Source organism: Condylura cristata, unplaced genomic scaffold (genome assembly GCF_000260355.1).
Source record: "Condylura cristata isolate star-nosed mole 26May11 unplaced genomic scaffold, ConCri1.0 scaffold00014, whole genome shotgun sequence".
NCBI lineage: Eukaryota > Metazoa > Chordata > Mammalia > Eulipotyphla > Talpidae > Condylura > Condylura cristata.
Genome location: NW_004567115.1, coordinates 26,265,721 through 26,288,476, shown reverse-complemented (window position 1 = coordinate 26,288,476; position 22,756 = coordinate 26,265,721). Strand labels below are relative to the sequence as shown.

The 22,756-nt window shown below is 47.9% G+C and overlaps 1 protein-coding gene across 1 annotated transcript in view; it reads left to right on the top strand.

The window, feature by feature from the left end:
- ANK1 (ankyrin 1, erythrocytic) overlaps window positions 1–22,756 on the top strand; it is a 213,110-nt gene that overhangs the window by 146,076 nt on the left and 44,278 nt on the right. The window contains exons 10-24 of the mRNA XM_012724840.1: window positions 1,229–1,426; window positions 2,715–2,813; window positions 3,681–3,779; window positions 4,237–4,335; window positions 5,540–5,737; window positions 6,212–6,310; window positions 7,038–7,136; window positions 12,529–12,726; window positions 14,827–14,925; window positions 16,896–16,994; window positions 17,242–17,340; window positions 18,868–18,960; window positions 19,363–19,435; window positions 21,042–21,138; window positions 22,084–22,162. Of these exons, the coding sequence (XP_012580294.1) occupies window positions 1,229–1,426; window positions 2,715–2,813; window positions 3,681–3,779; window positions 4,237–4,335; window positions 5,540–5,737; window positions 6,212–6,310; window positions 7,038–7,136; window positions 12,529–12,726; window positions 14,827–14,925; window positions 16,896–16,994; window positions 17,242–17,340; window positions 18,868–18,960; window positions 19,363–19,435; window positions 21,042–21,138; window positions 22,084–22,162 (1,728 nt within the window). The remainder of the gene's footprint in view (window positions 1–1,228; window positions 1,427–2,714; window positions 2,814–3,680; window positions 3,780–4,236; window positions 4,336–5,539; window positions 5,738–6,211; window positions 6,311–7,037; window positions 7,137–12,528; window positions 12,727–14,826; window positions 14,926–16,895; window positions 16,995–17,241; window positions 17,341–18,867; window positions 18,961–19,362; window positions 19,436–21,041; window positions 21,139–22,083; window positions 22,163–22,756) is intronic.

The window sequence follows — 22,756 nt, the reverse complement described above, 5'->3', positions numbered from 1 at the left end:
CCCTCAGCAGCGTACTTTGTCAATCTGCCTGTTCTGCTCCCCACTCTGTCTCTGGTGAAGCCTCTCACTGCCCCTGCACCTCTGGCCTGTACCTCAGTTTTGTATGCACAAATATATAAATCTTAAAAAAAAACAAACAAAAAAAAACCTGGCCAGAGATTGCAAAGGTGAAATCAGAGATGCAGGTTGGGGAACAGACAGAACAGGCAGATTAACTGAAATACACTGCTGAGGGGAGCAGTGGACGGGACAGGAGGGGTCTGATGTGCCATATGGGTCACCTTCCTGGCCAGGCATCGAACTCATGCTACAGTGGCTGCCAATAGCTTCATAGTGCTTTAACCCATTGCGCCACCAGGGAGGGCCCAGTTTACAGACTTCTGTGGTGCAGGCTATACTCCAGCCCATTCCACGTCCCGGCACACTTTATGCTTCCACGTTTAACTGCATCGAAGCCCCTGACTTCCTCTACACTGGCACCCTGTGACATTATACATTCCATTTCCTTCATGGGCTATTCTCCCCCTTTCATCTTCATGAAGTCTTAGCTCAGAGATCAGCTCCTCCTGGAAGTGTTCTGTCTCTGTGTCCCTCCCTCCTTAAGGCTCCACCTGTGTTACCTCTGTGCTTTGATGTGCTGCCTCACGCCACCTACACTGAACAGCAGCAGTGTATCTGTTACCGCATCTACTAGTGAGTCTACAAGCTTCCTTAGGCCAGCAATTGTGTGTGTTGTCTTTTGTTTGCCCAGAGCATAACCCACATTGGGTGCACATGAATCACTTAATGATACTTATACAATTAATGTCTGAATGAATGAGGGAATGCATAAGGAACACTATGTATGTACATATATATACAAAGCACTTCAGGGTTTAGAACAGTGGCTTAGCCACTGATCTTAAGCTTATAAAAAGATGCACACCTCTGAGGAGTTAATTACAAATACAATGCATCAAATACACACATAAAGTCTGAATGAGCGGTACAGATAAACTAGTCGACATCTAGGACAACCCTGGAAGACTTCATGAAGTAGGTGGTTGACTGGTGCTGGCTTGGAAGCTTTGACAAGGTGCAAGCAGAATGTTTGGTGTCAGGGAGCACTCATTTAGGAACCATGCAGAAGCAGTGTGAAGGGAATGAGTTGGGAGTGAGGTTGCAATCACTGTCATGATTCCCAAGTTCATTTCCTTTTTTGATTGCTTGTTCGTAACTCTTTACCCAGAACGGCTTGTCCCCGATCCACATGGCGGCTCAGGGAGACCACCTTGACTGTGTCCGACTTCTGTTGCAATACAATGCCGAGATCGATGACATCACCCTGGACCACCTGACCCCACTCCACGTGGCGGCCCACTGCGGCCATCACAGAGTAGCCAAGGTTCTTTTAGATAAAGGGGCCAAACCGAACTCCAGAGCCTTGGTGAGTGGGACCTCCTGGAGAAGAGGGCAGAGGCTGAGGGAGGCAGGCCATGGCTGCATGGCTGAGCCTGTGGGATGTGCACCCTGGTTCCTGGAATAACTACCAGATTCAGTGCCAGAAAGTGCAGTGCCTCTAAGGCCCAGGAGGCATAGCCGTAGGCTGGCAGCAGGGCAACCTCCACATTCCCCACTGTGGCCACCAGTGTATCCTCCTGCACTGATGCTCATGATCTGAGGCACTGGCTGAGGCCAGGGGATGACCTAACCCAGCGTTGGTACCATGGACTTGGGGATGGGATGCCACCCTGAGCCAGGCCAGGAGCCGAGCTCTGGACAATGGTTTCTGACACTGTCTGGCTTTTTTAATCTGCTTAGGGGGCAAGTGAAACAGCCTAGTCTAGGCAGCCTTCATTGGCAAAGGGACTTAGAGCTTGTTTAGAGATGAGTTCAGACCCAAACCAAATTACCTCTTGGAATCATGATTCTTCTTCCCCAGGCATCTTATAGCCACCATCTGCTCTCTGTCTCTTCCAGAGGAGGAGAGTTAGAGGCAGAATGACCTGCAGGGACAGTGAGGACCCCTTCTTTCCCTCCCCCTCTGCTTCAGAAGGATTTCTTGAGCAGGCTCCACATGCCAGGCCCAATTCTAGGGTAGTTGGAGTTTCTCAGTCTCAGCACTGTTGAATTTGGGGGCTGACGCTCTTGTGAGAGCCTGGGTTATACACGGTGGGGTGTTTAGCCACATCCTCCAGGGGCTCTACCCAGGTTGTGGTCATCGAAATCATCTCTAGAGAGTAGCCCGTGTCCTTGGGGTCAGTGGTAGGACAAAATTCCCCTCACCGCCTTGAGAACGCTCCAGGAGGATGAAAACCTGAATAACAAAAGTCCTGTCCTTGATGCATATACATTCTAGAATATCACTTTAGAGCAGAGCTTATATACAGAGACCCATTTACTAAAAATGATCAGCAGTTTCAGGAAATATGATTTGCTTTCCAGATGTACTCTTTATTGTAAATTTCACCGTAAGGAAACTTTAAACAGCAGGTTCTTTTAGTGCATCCAAAAATATGACAATTTTTTTTTAAGGCTTATAAACCTGTTCGGGAACATGTGTGGCATAGAGAGCCACCTGCTTATTACAGGATTTGTAGGGATTGACATTCTGGTCTGTGGGTATCGCTGACAGGCTGGGGCGGGGGCTACTCTTAATCAGCAAGGAAGTTTGGGGGTCCCTGGGCCAGCGTGTAAGCTCCTGCTTATCTGTCTCCTTTGGTGTGGGGCTGCAGAATGGCTTCACCCCCTTACACATCGCCTGTAAGAAGAACCACATCCGTGTCATGGAGCTGCTGCTGAAGACGGGCGCCTCCATCGATGCTGTCACTGAGGTAATGGAACTGGCACGTGAGGTCGGCCTCACTGTGGTCTTCCCCCCTTTCTTTTGCCAGTTGTCCTCTTGAGAGTTGTTCTTTGTAGCTGCGTGTGGCTGCAAGGGTGCACATATGGATGCAAGTCTAGACAGCTTGAGGGAATAAATCAGTGGCCACCGAAACAAGGGAACATGTATTATGTCTCAGGGAGCTGGCCAGGTTCAAATGCCATTTATTGGCCTGTAAAAGCAGACAGACTCGCCCTGCCATGTATTTTTTTTTTTTAATTTTTCGTTTTATTTAGTTCATCTGTTTTCTTTATATAATACAATTGAGTATAGTATGTACTAAAGGCAAGAAAACAAATACTCATACTACATATGAGTGTAGTAGTGCTTGTTTTTTTTTTCTGCCATGCATTTTTAAAAAAGATTTATTTATTTATTTATGCATCTAGAACTGGGGTGCAGGCCCGAGGTGCAGAGGCAGCGAGAGTATTCACCAGAGACAGAGTGGGGAGCAGAACAGGCAGATCGACGAAGTACACTGCTGAGGGGAGCAGCAGGCAGGTCTGGAGAGATCTGCCGCGCCATGTGGGTCATCTCCGGGGCAGGCGGGGATCCAACTCATGTGGAAGTGCTTTAGCTTCGTAGTGCTGTGCTTTAACCCGCTGCACCACCAGGGAGGGCCCCTGCCATGAATTTGTTTTTTTTTTTTTTTTGCCCTCCAACCATTTTCCTGGCAGCAAACAACCTACTTAACTCCTTTTTCTTATAAAATCGTGCTGGAGCTCCTGGAGGTGAGAAAGCATTAGCTCCATCTGATGGGCTTCTTCGGAGGACCAGGAAGCCTCCTCTCTTTTCATTCCTTGCTTGTCTGTTCCAGTCTGGCCTGACCCCACTCCACGTGGCCGCCTTCATGGGGCACCTTCCCATCGTGAAAAACCTGCTGCAGCGCGGGGCGTCGCCCAACGTGTCCAATGTGGTAAGCCCGGGAACTGCCCCTCTGTGCCAGAGCCTCAGAGCACAGCTGAGCTATAGAGCCCCAACTCTGGGGCTCCCCTCTGGGAAGAGAGGCAGGACCTCAGAACGGGGGAGGCTTCGGATGCAGGAGAGCATACTGACACCTTCCCAATGAAACTGGTCACACTTTTCTAAGTCTTGGCGATTTTTATTTTGGACTATCATTTGGGAACTTCTGTGTTACCTGGAAATATATTGACATCTTTACACACTAGCTCTGGGGGTTACTTTTAAGTATGCTGAGCACACACGTGCCCGCCAGGTGTCCGCAGACCGAGGCCAGATGACTGCTTGCTCAGGTGGCTCCACCTCTTGGACAGAACCCGCCAAGCCACTCTGGGTGGGTGCTTCCAGCGCCGCGTGCGTCCTTTGGGGATCCCAGCATGTGTGAGCACTTCTATAATCTTGTTATTTGACAGAAAGTGGAGACCCCATTACACATGGCAGCCAGAGCAGGGCACATGGAAGTGGCCAAATATTTGTTCCAGAACAAAGCCAAAGTCAATGCCAAGGCCAAGGTGAGTCCTGGGGCTGGGATGGGAAGGACTCCCGGATAGAAGCAATTCAAAGCAGTCAGGAAACGGGCAGCCTAATTCAGGGGCCTGACTGCTGTGCTGGCGGCATGGACTTTCCTTGTCTTTCCCATGTGGCTGCACTGCGCTGACACCTGTTGTGCCAGGAGCCTGAGGAAGCCCGCGCTCTGTCCTTTACATAATGAAAGCCTGGGGAGCATGGCTGGTCAGCAGGGTTTTGGGCTGAAAAGGTCATGTAGTTACAGTGATGGGATGAAAAGAAAAGTTTTGTTGTTGCTGTTTCATTGAGTAACATTGCATTGTAATATTATATAAGTTCCTCATCAATCAGCATTAGTATGTACTATAGAAGTTCACCACTAGAAGTCCAATTTTATCTACCAGTCGACCCCTTTCCATTGAATTTCTACCCCCACGACACACGCACCCTTCCCTTCAAAAAGCAAGTTTATAAGGACAGTGTTAGCAGGGAAAATCAATCAGGAATTATTTGATCTAAAAGTGGAAACTCCCGCCTGGTGTAGAAGGCATTTTCAAGGGGCTGGGTGAGTGAAGAATAGGAAGAGCTGTCCAGTGGCAAAGTGACCAGTGGGTTACTGACCAGACTTTCCCACCCCATAGTACATGGAAGTCTCCCTTAGGAGTTCTGACTGTGGTTTATGTTTGGATCATGGGAGGGAGGCCCCCAGCTGACTCATAATACAGAGACCCACCCAGGGAACCTCTTCAGTAATGGGGTAAACAGAAATGGATGAGGGGCAGAGGCCATGAAAAATCATCTTCCCCTGCAGCAGTTTGGACTCTCCCGTGACTCCAACCTTACAGAAAACCAGAGTAGCTTTCAGTCAAGAAGACGAGCATTCACTCATACAGGACTTGGGAGATAGTACCCACACTTATTTAGGGCAAAACACAAAGTGGAAATTTTATATCCATGATCTGATGCTAACTTTTGCCGTATAAGATATATATATATATGTCCATTTACAGAGGGGAAAACTGAGCCATTGGGTCATTAGGTAGAAATAACACCTAACTTGAAGGGTTGCTGTAAATAAAGTATATTGGTTCCTGCCATTCCAAGACTTAACTTCCACCCTAGTTCTTTATTTGATTTGCTATGTAACCTGGAGAAAGCCACTTACCCCTTCTGGGCCCCCACTTCCTTCTTTGTAACTTTTCATTCCAGGATGACCAGACCCCGCTTCACTGTGCAGCTCGCATTGGCCACACAAACATGGTGAAGCTCCTGCTGGAAAATAATGCCAACCCCAATCTGGCCACGACGGCCGGGCACACCCCGCTACACATAACAGCCCGAGAGGGACATGTGGAAACAGCCGTGGCCCTTCTGGAAAAGGAAGCTTCTCAGGCGTGCATGACCAAGGTACAGCCTGCCCCCTCCTGTTCTCAGGCTCTCACTGCTGGGCCAGGTGCCTTGGTCGTGCTGAAAGCAGCTGAGAGGACCAGCACCCTCAGGGTTGGTCACGTCTGTGAGCCTGCTCTGTCACTGTGAGCTGCAGTTTCTCACCTACCACCCAGCCTTCGTCCAGCAATCTGCTCACTGCCCAGAACCAATCAGACGGGTTCTGGGCAGAACAACAGCCCAAGCCCATCTCCCCACTAGTTAGCAGTCAAACAACAGCACAAGATAGTTGTATATACACTGTCATGAGAGAGGTCGGCTGGCGAGCTGCGGGGAAAGCTTGCTGATTCCTGAGGTCTGGGACCGCTTAGAGGACGCTCTGCTCCATCGGTGTGTGTCCGTGCCAGTGAGGGCGGGATGCCGCTTTGCTGCGGGCCCTTCCCCAGGAGAGGGCCAAGCTGGCTCCTGTTTCTGACAGCCTGTGTTTCTCCTCAGAAAGGATTTACCCCTCTCCATGTAGCAGCCAAGTATGGGAAGGTGAGGATGGCAGAGATGCTGCTGGAACGCGACGCACATCCAAATGCTGCCGGGAAAGTGAGTGTGCTTGTTCCTCCCTCCTTGCTCCCTGTAGAGATCCCCAGGGCTGGTCCTCCAGGCAGCCTGGCCTGGCAATGCCCTCTCTTCTCTCAGCCTTTGAATGGACAGTAGTTGTCTAGGCACCATGGTCCTTGGGAAGACTGACAAAGACGTGGTCCTTCAGGAAAACCCCATGGCCTGCTCTGCGTGTGTGCTGGTTGCCAACACGCCAGGGGCAGACTGAGAAGAGGCCCTGGCTTTAGCTGGTTATGCTCTTTAGTGACTTGAAACCAAGACCAGCCTGGGAATGCTTTTTAACCAGATTTACCAGTGCAAAAGAGGAGACATGGATCCCAAAACAGCGATGCCTATTGTAAGGTCCTGCAGATAGAATAAGGCAAGGAGACAGAAGTGAGAGAGGGGAAGGCTTTATTGTGCTCCCTGGTGAGGTTCGCAGGTCCCCAGGGAGGTGGCTGAGAAGTCTGCCCAATGTACAGGCGAGGGGTCTTATAGGCCCGCTCTGTCGGGCCTGGGGAGGTAGTGGAAAAGTACCAGTGAGGCATGCTTACCAGAGGGAGTCACAACCTGAGGGTAGCATCCTGATGCCAGCTCAGCCAGCTCATCTTGATACCACCAGATCCTTTTGCCCCTCTGGGGGCTGGGGTGGCCTTTCACCTATAACTGTGGGGTGGCTGGTAGAATGTCGGTTGACTGAAGGCTGTTCTTCTCCATCTCTCCCCTACAGAATGGCTTGACCCCCCTGCATGTAGCTGTCCATCACAACCACCTGGACATCGTCAAGCTGTTGCTGCCTCGGGGTGGCTCCCCACACAGCCCTGCTTGGGTAAGCCCCCCACCTCCACCCACCAGGCCCTCTCCATGGAGACTGAGTCCCAGGCCCTGGGAGCAGGCCACTGGCCATGCCTTCAGGGAGGGATGTTTCTAAAGCAACCCAAGGGTGTTTGTGTTTTGTTTTTATTTTTACCTCGGCAGTCTCACCTTTCTTTCACAAATGTTACCTGCTATTTGGGGACCAGGAGTGGGTGGGAAGCGAATAATACTTCTCAGCAACAGATTACCTCACATACGAGGAGTTGGTTTTACACAGCAAGTGTGTTCCCCAAAATGCTGCAGGCACACTGCTGTCAAAGGTCAGCATGGACAGGAATCTCCAGGGTGCGGAGACTTGTTCTTGGATTCCCAGTCACTTCTGATGCTGGCGGCTCAGTGGCCACACTTAGAGGAATATTCCAGCCTGCAGGTGAATGAACTTGCTGGAACCCTGAAGCAAGAGACCCATCCCCAAAGTGAATAGTCTCTCCCCAAATCCATTTCTCTGATAAGTGCAGACTTTTAGGTGATGGTAGGATTTTTTTAATTTATATTTTTTAATGGAAGTTACTTTAGTTTATAACATTATATAAGTTTATGATGTGCATCATTGACAGTCAGCACGTGTATGTACAGCCTTAAGTTCACCACTAAAGTCCAATTCTATCTTTTACAGTGTGTCTCCTACCCAACTTGCCCATTGCCTTCCCTGCTGCCCTCTGGCACCACTAACTGGAGTTTGTCTTGTTTTATTTAGTTCATTTGTTTGTTTGGTTATTCTATGTATCACATATGTGAGATAGTGCATGGTGTTCATCTGACTCATCTCATCACGCATAACAAACTCTAGGTCCATCCATGTTGTTGCAAATGGCAGACGTTCCTAGGAGGTCCGTCACATCTGTTACCCTGCCTGCTATCCTCACTTCAGCCTCCCATTGCTAGGAGAAGGCTTATTGCTGCCTAAGGAAGCCCCAGGGCTTGCTTATATAAGCTCATACTTGGGGGGGGGGGTTTGTAGTAGGGGGAAGGGAGTGCAGGTGTAGGATACAGGATTCAGGGTTCCCCTTGGGGGCATGAGGGTGAGCAGCATCTGTGTGTGCCTGTGGGCCTCCATGGGGGCCAGTGGATACCTTGGGAGGAGGCCCAAAGCCAGGGAGCCAGGCTGGGCACAAAGGTCACACAAGGTCCTGCCCTAGAGCTTTCTGGCTGTTAGGGTGGCATACAGTCAGGAGAAACACTAGATAATTTCTAGAAGCACAGCCCCCAGGGCTTAGCCCTGCCTCTGAAGTCTGAGTGCAGGGAGGAAACCCATAGTGTGTGGGGGTGGGGGAGCCCCCCCCCCCAGGGTAATTCCAGCTGACACCTGCTGACTCCAGGGCTGAGTAACTAGTCAGAGAAAATCCGTGCCTAGCTTTATCCTCCTCCTCAGCAGGGATGCTCATCAGAATGTCACAGCACGCTTTCCTGCAGACACCATGTCTCCTGGGCACCTGTCCCCGCTTTGACGTGGTTGTAGCAAGCCCCACGTCACTGTGTGGAGGGAGCATGTGGCCCTGTTAAGATGTGACTTACTCCTGCCGCTAAAAATAAAAGGCTGGCCTCCCCTCCTCCTCGCTCCCCTCCTTATATAAAAGAGATCAGAGCCAGGTTCATGGTATTTAAAGAGAGCTATATCCATGCACAGACCCTGTACAGATGGAGTTTGTTTCCATGGCAAAAAATAGTTTCTAAAGTAGTCTGGCAATTTTGTAGAATTTCACATGCAGCTTGCTCCGCACCCAAACCAAACCCTCCCCTTTCTAATTTTGATGCTAATGTTGTTCTAACATTTAGGCAGATCTCTCTCCAGTGTGCATTCCTTTGGATGAGCTCATTTCCTTGGGAAAGAAGAGACTTCAGCTGGCTCTTATCCCTTCCTAAATGCTCCTGGAATCTGCCTGGTGCCCCTAGTCCTTGTTATCCACAGAAGGTCACGCATTCCTTCCTGCTGTCTTACTTGTGGAAAGCTCTGAGGGCGGTCCCTGTTCTGAACTGACAGCTGCTCTTGTGTCTTGGCTTTAACCCTGGGTCACCTCCAGGGCAAGCTTGCCCTTCACTCCTATGGACAGCCACAGATGCCCAGGTGGCCTGGGACTCCTGCCTGTATTCATGAATAGACGTTCAGTTGCTTGAGTTCTTGTCCTTTGCCCATTAAAAGGAGTCTTTCCTGCAGTGAATACCTACCCTGGGCCAGGCACCTGCTATCCTCCGTTCATCATAACAGCAGCACTGGGGAGCAACACTGTCCCCTCTCAGGGAGAAAGGTCTCCCCTGGGAATGGCTCCATGTCTTAGGGGCCTCACTGAGTTTTTTCCTTGCTCCCTTTTAATATATAGCATTCATCCATTTTGTTTAGCTAATTTTCTCCTTATCAAAATGCTGATCTTGTTACAGAAACACAACCTAGAAAGAAGATTTAAATGTTTTCTCATAACATAGTTGTGTTAGAAAGAGGGAACACTGCAAAGAATTAGTTTACATACTTGTTCAAAGAGAAGGATTTTTAAACTTTTCTTTACTGAAGTAGCAACGGCAACATTATAGAAATTTCAGGGTACAGAACTGTACTCGAAGCTCTGTTCATTATGAGATCCCCACCAAAAGTCTCATCCTGCTCTACACTGGTCCCCATGACTCATTTTACCCCACCCAACCTGCTTCTCCTCTAGTAACCATGAACCTGTAATATGAATGTTTGTTTTTGTTAATTTTTGTTTGTTTGCTTGCTTTGTTTCTTTATGTTCCACATATAAGTGAAATTACACATTTGTATTTTTCCATCTGATCTATATCATTCATTGAGCCTAATGTGATCTAGGTTCATCCATGTTGAAAATGACAGTATTTAATCTTTTTTATAGTTAATTAGTATTCCATGGTGTACCTATACCGCATGTTATTAGGTTATTTCCACATTTTGGCTATGGTGAGTAATGTTGCAATGAACATAGCTTTCCAATTCATGTTTTGTATTTTTTTTTCATTTTCATTTTTATTTTTTCATAAAAGGTATGCTTTATCATCTCATGTATGGTCCCCAAGAAATTCCCACCAATTCACCCACGTACCATCACCATAGTCCCTTACAATTTTTTTTATTCTTCAAATAATATCTAGGATGGAATAGCTGATTCATATGGTATTTCTATTTTTAAATTTCTGAAGAATCTCCATACTGTTCTCCGTTATGGCTTTGTTCCCACTAACAGTGCCCAAGGGTTCTCCAAGAGCAGTTTTGAGTCAATCTCATTCTTTAAGTAAATTATACCTTTTGTTTCCCCATAAAAATCTACTTTCCAGATGGACCTTTCTATCTGCATATCCGTTGATGCTGTGGGGCTTGGGTTTTGCTGTTAGTCAACATCCTCTTTTTTTTTCTTTTATTTTCCTGATCAGTGATTCTGGCAGGCTGGGAAATTTTGGTTTCCACAGTAAGAAAGTGACTAATGGGGGGAGATTCTACTTTTGGGGGTAGCCAGGAGGATGGTGCCCAGGGTGGGGAGCCCTTTTCTTATGTCTTCTGCTCTGGGGCTGGGTGGGCATGTGCTTAGAAAATCATGGTCTTCTAAGAGCTCCCAAGCCTGGCATCCCCCGTGGCCATAATGCTTGGGAGTCCTCAAAGTATGGTCCCTGGATGGGCAGCATCATTATCTGGCAGTCTTATTAGAAATACAGGATATTGGGCTTCCCTACACCTTCTGAATCAACATTTTCACAAGATTCCAGGCAATTTGTGTGCCTATTAAAGTTTGAGAAGCACAACTCTGGCTGAAATCACCTGGACCTGTAGTTCAAAGGCCAGACTTGGGTTATCCGTTATCCACTTACTGTGTGACAGTAGAAAAGGCACTTAGCTTCTCAGAGAATTGACATCTTGATCCACATTATGGGGAGGTCATAAAAATGCCTGCCTTGTTTGTTGTGTATGCTGCAGGGAAGTGCTAAAGGGAGACCGTAGGTGAGTGTTTCTAACAGTGAGGTCCGAGGTAGACAGCCACCTATGTTGGTGGGATAAAGAGCTTGCTTTGCAATGTAAACCCAGGCACTGTTTCCTCTATGGAGAAACTCTTCAAACAAGTACATTTAAGCCAGCTGAATAAACAGTGCACAGTGGCATCACTGATTCACCTTTGGGCCTGTTAGGGGGAAAGGATGTCCTAAACGAATTCTACAGATACAGGTTTTGTGGATTCCACCCCAAACACTGGAACTACAGATCCCAGCATCACAGAAGGGAGGATTGCTGGGACCTGAGAGAGTTAAGCAGCCACTGTTTGGATATAAAACCAGACATGTGGGCTTTAAGGTCTCTTGGCCTTGTGGCTCATGGCTTGTCTCTTGGCTTTGTGCCAGCTTTCAGCATGTGGTTCCAGTTCGTAGAACTGGTAGGATGCATTAACCATCTTATCTCTCTCTGTCTTCCTCATTTCCCTTTCTCTTGTAAATAAGCCCATTATTAACTTTTTGTGTGCATGCCTGCAGTTGAATATGATTAGTCCCTTTAAGAGCATGGGTGAAGACCCATAGTGCATTTAATGTGAATTGGGTTGCGCTGTGACAGACCAATCTCCTTCAGCTCTTTGTAGGCCTAAAACATCTTGTGAGTCAGTGCACTGCAAAACCATACAAAGGTTTATTAATTTTTCAATTTAATGTTGGAAGACGTCTTGACATGTATTATCTTTGAGAAAAACTTTGAGAAAACAACTTTGAGAAAAAGAACAATGTACATATTATCACCCACTTTCAATGGCTTAAAAATGCAAAAACAAGTCTAAAGGTCACTGACTATCTTGCCTCAGTCTCATGGCTAGTTACAGTGGAGTGAGAACTGATGCCACCTCCCCAAACCCCTTGTGCCTAAAGTCTGGGGAGCACTTGGTCCAATTGCACTGGGTAAGAAGAGGATTTGGGTTCTTTTTCCTTTACGAAAATATTGGGGGAAGGGGTTGGTTCTTCTTGCAAGGAAGGAGGAAATGGGAATCTTTCTGTCCCTTACTTCCCTGGCCTTCTAATGGTTCTATAGACTGTCTAACTGACTCTCAGCATTCATTCATGACTGAGCACTTCCTGCGCAGCAGTTGGTCTGAGTAGGATAACAAATAATAGATGAATACTGTTGGAAAATGTACAAGAGACATATGCTAGCTGTGGGGTCTTATGAGCTGTCTCCAGATCAGATGGTCCTGGTTTATTTGTTCAATGAAGATGCTCTCCTAGATGATACCCCCCAATGAGTAGGCCCCCAGCAGGTCTCCAGCCAGACCTAGCCTCCCTCAGAGGCTGTAGGTACAAGAGGCATGCACTGGTATTGTCAACTCTGCATTCCTGTAATCAGGCTCTGGTGGCGGCTTCTGTTTCAGAATGGCTACACTCCTTTGCACATCGCTGCCAAGCAGAATCAGATGGAGGTGGCCCGCAATCTACTGCAGTATGGGGGGTCAGCGAACGCTGAATCAGTGCAAGGTGTGACCCCCCTTCACCTGGCTGCCCAAGAAGGGCATGCAGAGATGGTGGCTCTCCTTCTCTCCAAACAAGCCAATGGCAACCTGGGGAACAAGGTAAGTATGGCCGCTTCAGATCTGCCCCTAGGCTCAGTAATGGTTTGTTAGTGTCTTCCAGCTCTGCGGATATCTCAGAATTGTGCACCAATAATGTGTGCCTCTGTGTGTGTGCAGGCCTGTGTGTAGATGAGTAATCCTTACAACAGCCCTGTGCACATATTATGTCAGCTTTATAATGAATAAACATACTCAGACCTTATTGCCAAGGTTCCCTGGCCCTGAGTGGATCTGATAGCAAAGTCTTTGCCAATTCTGGATGGATTCACTTAAGAATCTGCAAAGAAAATCAATATTGAAATGTATAGTCCACTTTCTCAAACATAGGCCATTGTCTACGTTCAGGACTATATTAACTAATTTGGTACTAAAGATTCTTTTTCTGTGGGAATGATATTTATTCAAATGCTGGCCTATATATTAAACTAGTAGTTCTCAATCCAGCCATCAAGGTTGGCATATAAATATGAAACCTTCCAAAACAGGACCTTTAAAAGGCTGGCTATTTGAGCATTTTTCTGGGTAAAAAGTCCCCGTCGTTTTCATCAGCTTCTGGAAGGAATGCATAACCCAAGAAAAACAAAGGAATGCTTCCTTTTTAAAATAGTAATTTAATTGAACTGTAATTCCCACACTATAAAATCCACCCTTTAGAATGGTGGTTTTGGTGTATTTGTGGAATTGGGTAACTATCATCAATATCTAATCTCAAGGCATTTTCATTGCCTAAAAGGAAACCTCATACCCATTAGCAGCCACTTCTCATTTCCCTCAAACCCTGCCCCAGCCCCTGGCAACTGCTGATCTTCCTTCTGTCCCTATGCATTTGCCAATTCTGGCACTTCATATAAATGGAGTCACACAATATAAAGATGATAAATGAACAGAATAGAGTTTCAGAAAGGTAAGCCTTACAAGGTAACTTAAGATGTCCAAAACTTTAGAGCACCTGGCTCTCTATGGGTAGGTTTGGACACAGACCAGAATCATTAGGACAGGACCATTGTTTGGGGAGGAGTCTTGAGTTCTTCCTCGTGCCCTTTTAAGTGAGGTCTATAAGGAGCTATAAGAATGGTAATTCTGTCCCAGGGAGGTTCCCACTCACCTCACCACACCTTCAGCAGATAGATCACTGTGTGAACCCAAGAATCAGGCAAGGTACCCAAGGCCTGTGACTGACCCAGGGAAGGCGTGGTCATGGCCTGCTCTGGCTTTGGTCAGGAAGGGTGATATTTTTGGCTGCAGGTCAGCTTCAGGGTCAGTGAAGACAGCAGAGGAGGCTGTATGGAGACCTTGCAGAGGGGACAGGCCATGTCCACCACCCCGGACAGCAGAATTGGAGTCCAGTTTTTCCCATAGTTAGCAAAATTATAGTAAAAAAGGCAGGTACTGGAGAGAGTATCAAACAAGCTCTGAGTTACATTACTATCTCCATTAGGAAGCTTTAATAAGAACCCCATGAAATGGTGTTTTCAGTCCTAGCAGAATCCAATCTTTTTTCAGTGCAGTGCAGGCTGTGATGCCCTAATCCCATACAGCCTTTAGATGGCGCCTTGTGCCTCCAGTGAGCCTTTCCTTTACATTGCACTTGACATAGGTCACTGAGTCTTTATTTTCTAGATAAAGAAACCAAAGCTCTGAAGTGCATTCTCAAATCACTGAACTAGGGACCGTTACAACAGGAATGTACCACAGCATCATCTAGTTCAGAAGTCAGCAGATGACAGCCTGTGAGCCAAACTTAAGCCTCGTTCAGTTTGTGTAAATAAAGTTTTATTGGCACACAGTCACTCCTGTTTGTTTGGTTGTTGCCTATAGTTGCTTTCTCATTAGGAGCAGCAGAGGTAGGTGCTTGCAACAGAGACAGAAATCTAAACCGTTCACCAGCTGGCCCTGAATAGAAATAGTTGCTGACTTCTGACTTAGTTTAATCTCCTTATTTTTCAGATCAGGATAGTAAGGTTTAGAGAGGAAGAGCTTTGCCAGGGGTCAAGCAGCTGGATGGTGGCTGCAAAGCTTGACTCGCTCCTGAACTTCAGTGCTCCTTCATGGTCTCCTAGAGTTCTTTACTGTGTACAGTGACCTTCCTTTTCTTTCCAGAGTGGCCTCACTCCCCTCCATCTGGTAGCACAGGAAGGCCACGTTCCAGTGGCGGACGTGCTGATCAAACACGGCGTCACGGTGGACGCCACCACCCGGGTAAGGCAAAGTGCCCGAGTGCTGTCCCTGCGGGCATGCCCCCCCCCCCCGTCTGTGCCCAGCACCCTGCCTAGGACCTGCCTCCCTCACACTTCAAAGGTGGCTTCTCACGGAGCTTTGAGTCACCAGGGCCCAGGGCACCTTCTTCTTGGCCTCTCTCAAGTTTGAAGACACCAATACTAATTATCTCTCTTTCCAGTTGGGAATTTGAAAAGCTTGCTAGAAAAGCTCTGTGGTGAGAAAGTGAGAGGAATGTTTAATCATGACTCCAGGACCTACCTTACGTGACCAGTGTGTCAAAATGTCAGGTTTCCCTGGATTCACTTGAAATGTCAGCCACTTTTTATTCCTTCTTTTAGTTCAGTTGAGTTCAGCTTGATCTGAAGCTCTTCTGTAAGGCAGTGAGGATAACCCAAGGTGCACTCAGTGGAGGCTGCCTCCAGGCATGTGCAGTTTGGTGTGGAGGTGATCAAGTGAGGAGCTGGAAGGGGTGGCGCGAGGTGTAAGAGGGGTTACTCAGCGGAGGACAGGGTTTCCATTTGGTAGAAGAGGACACTTCATGGAAGAAGTGGCATTTGGCTTCTTTCCACCACAAAGCAACTGTATGAAAAGGAATGGACCCAACCTCCCACGCAGCCCCCTGCCCCACGTGGAGGCAACATGAACAATGCAATGTTGAAATCTAAGAAAAATCTAGACATAATTGCCTGAAACTTCAACAGGAATCTGCTTTAAAAACCCAGGGATGTTCTGAAACCTTCCCTGAAGCTACTCCAGTAGACCCAGTTTAATCTTTTGGGGTCCTGACCTGAGAGAACCGGAAACATAGGTTAGAACTTGGGGGTGCCAAAGCCACCCTACTGCATGGCTACCTGCAGAGTCTGTGTTGAGATGGGGTCTGAAATCAAACAGCGGCTCCTCAGGGGGACTGGACAAAGAGCTCAGTGAGCTGACGCGTGAAGGGAGCATGAAAATATTCAACAGAATATTGAAAAGGTGCCCCTTTACAACAAAACTCAAGTGATTAAATACCCAAAGCCCAATCACTTCAAGACATGGTTGCTTCCTACCAGTACAGTGCAGCTCAGCAACAGGACAGCCGTGGGGGTGGGGGATGGGGTTGTTCACGATCGGATGTCGCCTCTCTAGTGGAAATGAGCCTGTGTTGTTTTTTAATAATACAGTAGTTTATTTTTACCTCACTTTGTGACCTTTCCCATCTCAGTTGCAATCCCCTTGGGCGTCCCATCACCAAACCACCCATGTGCCATCATCATAGTCCAGTGCATTCCCCCTCCACTCACCTTTTTTGATCCCGTTCCCCACTCCACCCCTGTAAAATGTCTCTGCTCTATAGCTGTTCATATCTGTTATCATTTTCTCACCTGGTCCGTTATACTCCTGCTATGAGTGAAGCCATCCAGGATATTTCCTTTTCTTTCTGGGGAAATAAGCCTGTTTTTATCTGACAGGCAGCAATCTCCACGTCACCACCTGTCTTCACTGAGCCCCTCCCAGGAGGCTGACGACTGCCCTCCTTGGAAATCTCTCTTGGCTTCCGTGCTGGCGCTCCAGCCTCTTGCTGCTGCCTTGGTCCTCTCTCCTGACTCTCCCTCTGAGTGTCTCCTGAACATACAAACTCCACCCTTTCTCACTCTATGTACCTGAGGTGTCCTTTCTCATCACCAAGACCTTAAGCTCTCCACAGACCTCCTGATGGGGTTCAGGACTAATTGCTAATCACCCAGCGGTCCTCTCCATCTCCCTGGGTATCTCCAACTCACTTGTCTGAGGCCAGGTTCTGTTCCTTCCCAGACCAATGGTACACTCTATAGTAGCTGTGAGCTTTCTTCCTGCCCGTTCCTTCAGTTCTCTGCTGTTGTACAGATTTTGTCAATGCAAAGCCTGTGATGGCTTTTGGGATACCCAGAAGCCCTGCTGGTCACCCGCTCTCATCTCCTGCTTTTCAGATGGGTTACACGCCTCTCCATGTGGCCAGTCACTATGGAAACATCCAGCTGGTGAAGTTTCTGTTACAACACCATGCAGATGTCAATGCCAAGACCAAGGTACCGGGTCAACCTGATTCCTATACTCGCACTTCTGTGAGCTCTGTGAAACCAGAGTTACCTTGAGCACACATGGGGCTCAACCACAGTTGCAAGCTTTGATCCTGGAGGAGGAACTAGGGAAATTGCATTTTTTTGATGTTGCACCAGAAGGTGGACAGGCTTTACTGCCTGTGGGTGGCTCTTTCTTTACCTTTATCTCTTCTTTAGCTAGCTAACCTGCCAGTGTGTCTGTCTTACCTTACAGCTAGGATACAGCCCCTTGCATCAGGCTGCCCAACAAGGGCACACAGACATCGTAACGCTGCTTCTCAAAAATGATGCTTCCGCAAACGAGGTCAGCTCGGTAAGTACCCACCGGTTTCCTAATCACAGAAAACTGTTCTTACAGAAGTCCCAGGAGACATCCATTTACCAGGGAGGCCCAGAGTATCCTGTGGCTTATCTGGAGCCTGCCTGGGCCACAGTGCCACAGGTTGCAGCTGCCTCGGTCGACCAGGACACCAGCTGTAGCCATTAGTTTCTCCTTCTGGTAAACTGATGGTTATCCTTCTAAGCACCACTGGCATGCACCATTTTGTGTTTACTTAAATATCATTCTTGAAAGCCTCCCTCAAACATGTGAGACTGCTTCTACTACTGAGCTAGGATTTGCTGCCCACCGCGCATAGAACTCAATTCTGTGGTATAATAACTTTTGAAAAAAGAAGGAACAGTATTGCATGGATAGAGTGCAAGGTTCAAATCTGTCTCCCCATTCTAGGGCCTACGATTGGTTTTACATAGTAAAGAGAAGACAGGGGTGAGCTACAAATAACTTGGTGAAGATTATTGATTAGATACACATCAGATAGCCCTTTCAGCGGCCCTTTTGCTTTTACAAGCTGCCACCTGTTGGGGCAAGCTTACCTTGCACTTTTGCCTAGTGGCATCTGTGGAAATCTTGAGGTTTGGCTGCAGCTGCAGAAAATAAGCCTTGAAAGGGAATTTAGATAAGTCGAATGACAATAGTGTTTGTCGACTCTAACAATTTGAAAGCAGGCTGACCTTTCATCGAGGTGCAAGGGAACAAAACCAAATATTATGGGTGTGGTGGGGGTGGGGGGTGGCAGTGAAGATGTTTCAAGGCTTCTAGGTTGCATTTAGTTATGTCAGTGGTCATTGTTCATCATACGAAGTGAAGGTTTTTATGGATGACTTCCATTGCTACCTCTAGCTCAGAAAGTGTGTGGAACGTTTATCAGTGATACCGTTGCTGAGACTCTAACCATAGATGGAACTCACCTGCAACTAGAAATCTTACAACAACAACAAAAAAATACAACCTCAATCTCCATTATTTTCACTTACCTAAAAATCAGAATAGGAATGTGCTCCTGTCTCCATTTCTGGTGACTGAGGTTTCTGGTTGGCCTGAGGCACTCTTTGAAGTAGGTGGATTATTTTAGCTGTTTGATGCCAGTGGCTGACACCACCAAGCCAGCACTGAGAGCAGTGAGCACTGCCTTGTACCCTATATCCTAAAAGCTGTGACGCTGCAGACCCCATTCCTTTCCTGAGGTGCTTGCTTGACAGTTCTTCACTTATCCTGGCAAGATTTCCCCTGCTTTCACTTCCAGGCCTCCACAGTAAATGCTACAGACTTAGAGTCACTGCCTTCTCTCTCCCCTAAACCCCAGCTTTGGGGCATTGCTGCTAACACATGGCTGGGCTCACATACGTAGGCTCAGGCTCCAGCGTACAGTGCGTGCACTTAGGCACTTCTGGACAATTACAACATGAGCCTGGTCTATGTGCAAGAAGATAGTATCTTCCAGACTCCGTTTCTTTGTCTTTTTCTCATTCTGTCCCTGCTTTATTTTTCCTCCCTTAGAATGGAACCACACCTCTGGCAATCGCCAAGCGCTTGGGCTACATTTCTGTAACAGACGTGCTCAAGGTTGTCACTAATGAAACCAGTGCTGCGGTATGTCTGCTCCCCCCCTCCCCGGACCCGTCCATCCCAAACACACAGATGGGGCATTCCTATGGGCCACCCCCAGAAGCACAGGTCCTTTGGGGTTCTAGGTTGCTGGTAGCAAGCACCACCCCAAAAGCGAGCATATTCTCCTCCAGCAGGTGGGGTTATACTGCCACCTGATGGCTGGAGGAATTGGGCTTGTGCCCAGACCTAACGGGCAGCAAGCACTGAGATGGGGTCGGGGTAGGGACAGGCCATGAGAGCCTTTTAGCTTTGATTTTCTTCATTTGGGACAAACCTCCTCTCCCACCTTCCTCTTGGCTCCCCAGTCATAACCAGGTAACTGCTGGATCGGTGAGAGGTCCCACGACTCTTTTGGGGCTGAATTCTCTCTTTTTCTCATTTTAGTTGGTCAGTGACAAGCACCGGATGAGTTTCCCTGAGACAGTAGATGAAATCCTGGATGTGTCTGAAGATGAAGGTAAAGTTGGGAATTGAAAACTAGTCTGGGTAAAGTCAGGCTGATGGGAAAGTGGGTTCTAAGGACCCCCTTCCCTCTCCCTCCTCTCCCATCCCCCTCCCTTCGACCTGCTGTGGGCACTCAGGGAGCCCACTGCTCACTTAAATTCAGGGGATCCGTATTAATCTGGAGAAAATCACATTTTAAAATGCCGTCTATTATCAGAAGCACTCCTTTAGTGAAATTTATGGGAATCATAAAAGTCTACATCTCAGAGATTTGAAATCTAAAATCCCGTGAAGTTTCATAAATGTGTGTGTGTGTTACACAGCTCTCAGAGCTGTAAGAAAATGGTAATGAAGTCCTACTGGCTGCTGTATTTGTGCTTTGAGTCCATAATACAATGTTTATTTGAAATCTGTAAAATTTCCTGTTAATAAGCAGCTCTTCTGACCACATAGTGGGTTAATATGTGGTGGGGTGTATCCATTATTAAAAAATTACTCTAGTTTCAATTTCTGTGAGCCAAAGTGCCTGTAGTATTTTTTCTGTTCCAGCTAAGCCTTTCTCCTCACTTAGGCTGGGAGGGAGCCCTTGTGATATACAATGGCCAGGAATTAGTGGATTGTCCTTCTGACGCCATCATAACATAATTGTCAACTAGATGATTACAGCTTTTCTTGTGCCTCTTTGATGACATGCCTCTTGCTTTAACTACACAATCCTCCCCTTCCTTAAACTTGGCTCTTCTTTGCCTTCCAGGAACTGCTCATATAACTATAATGGGTATGAAACACTTTCTGTTTCCTGTGGTCCTTTCTCACAAGTACATTTCACCCTAAGCCATTCAAACTCTCACTAATCCATTCCTGCTTTCACCCTCTTCTATGACTGACAGTCAGAGCCAGGGGCTTGACGAGGGCACCCATGGGATCCATCCCCGGGTGGGTAGCTCCTGCCACTCCATCTCTGTGTTTGTGCCCATGCCACTGTGTTTGTGATCATAACTGCATGAGCTGTTGTTATTCCATGCGTCAGCTCCAGATCACACAGCCAGGACATTCACTGCTAAGTGACAGATGACACTGTAGGGTCAAGTCTCCAGCTCTGTTGAAGACAAGAGACAGAAACAGAGAGAAGTCTGGCTTGTAGACATAGTTGCAACCTCTCTGTAGCGAGCAGAGGAAATAATGAGCTATCAGCTGCCATGGCTACAAAAACCCTCCAGTCCTTCGACATGAATGGTTCCGTTCCATTGTCAGTTATCACTCTGTAGTGTGTGGTGTGCAAAAGAACAGAAACTACCCTTTCTTTGGTGTCTCGTTGCATAGCTCAGAGGGCTGTTTTGAAGTGGAACTGCCAAGCTAGGAAGTTCTTTCTCGTTGTATTTGTTCTCTTCTACAAAGCCAGATGCAGACTAAGATGCTAGAAGCTGACCGCCCCACTCTGTTGACCAGGCCTGGAGGGTCAGGACTGGTAGAGCTCTGCTAACAATGCCCTGCTGGTATCAGAGCCCTTCCTCCACTCCTCGGGAGTGAGCAGGGAGGGGAGGAGCAGGAAGAGCCCTCTTTAAAAAGAAACAGGCATCTCCATCTGCAGGGTCACTCACTTCAACTTGTGGTTTCAGGGGAAGAACTTGTTGGCTCCAAAGTAGAAAAGCAGGATTCCAGAGACGTCGATGAAGAGAAAGAACTGCTGGATTTTGTGCCGAAGCTAGACCAAGTGTAAGCAGCACTCGATGAAGGGGTCGCGCCATGGGTGGCCAAGGCCCAGCTCTGGAACTCACAGTAGACGGACTCCAAAAGGAGAAACGTCCAGGAGGCCAGGTGCTGGGTGTGCCCTGACCAGCACTTTTGGGTGGACCAGCTTGGACCTCGACCACGAAGTGGGGACCGCAGTTTCCTAGTCACACTCCTCCCTTCTCCTGTGCTCTCAGTTTCTCACCAGAAATATTCATGGAGGAAGAGTCACAGCTGCCCAGCTGAGCTCAGACACTTACCACACCCCTGTGGGCCCTGTGGGGCATCTGGGTCTGCCTGGAGTGTGTCTCTCCCTGTGTTGTTACCCCACAGTGGGCCCACTGGACACAGCGATGTTTTGCACATAACTCTAAAAATAATAGCTCTGTGGAAAAACGGGGTGTTTTCTGAAAAGATGTGTGCAGCTTAGGTCCTGTGGCTGTCACGAAACAAGGCAGTGGATAAGAGGAAGTTCAGCTACTGATTATTTCATTCATTAGTACTTACTAACATCAGTTAGAAAGAAATACAGAACCCAAACACTGTTTGTAAACACATGCAGGCTTATTTGGAAAGATCAAAACACCAAGAGCTCCTGTAGCTATGCAGAATAAGATGCTAGGGCCGGAGCAGGTGGAGCCAGGTCCCGGCACCAGGGCACTAAGGCTGCAGGAGTTTGGGGGTGGGGGCAGCTGGTTGGCTGTGAGGGACAGGTGGGCCCTGGAGAAGGGCTTTGCAGCAGAGGGAAGAGAAGGATGGGGAGGAGAAGGTCAAGTTGCGTTGTCTGCGCGAGTGGGGGCTCAGGTTGCAGACAAGGGGTCCAATTCAACAGGTTATTCCAGGGTCCAGCAGTGTTTCCTTAGGTCTCCCGTGGGAGACAGGGGGCTACTGCGAAGGATCGCCCCTTTGATTTCCCACTGTTGTGTACAGGGTGGAATCTCCAGCCATCCCGAGGATTCCATGCGTCACCCCTGAGACAGTGGTGATCAGGTCTGAAGAGCCAGAGCAGGTAAGGGAGTATCTGCAGAGAATGGGGCAGAGATAGGAATCCCTGTAATATGTGAGGAGCCCATAGCTGGAAAGCTTGTGGCGTTTACCAAGCCCTTCGGGGCTGGCATTGGCAGGCCTGCTCATGAGTGAGTGAGACTGAGAACTGACACCAGCATTTCTGGCTCCAGAGCTTGAGTTCTCAGGGCAGCCTCTCCCTCCACCGCTCCCCCAGCACATATGGTGTGCACCAGGGCTGAGCCAGGGCCCCCTGGCTGCCGCCACACCTGCCATGAGTTCGTGCAGGTCCTGAGGCTCAGCATGCTTTCTTTCACATCATGAAAAGAGGCACAGTTTCTGATTCTCTTCTTTGGGGGATTATTGGGCGCTTTAAATAATAATACAGATAGGAAAGGTATGTCAGAGAGTAACTCCCAGTGTGGGCTGTTACTCACTAAAACACCCTATTTTGTGACTTCCCACAATGCCACCGGAATATATCCAAAAAGTGAGGGGCAGCTTAAAACAATTTAATTCCTTAGTTTAATGTTATGCCTTTTAGCTGCCTTTTTTTTTTTTGGTCAGGGTAAAGGCTTTTATTTTTTGGGGGGGGAAA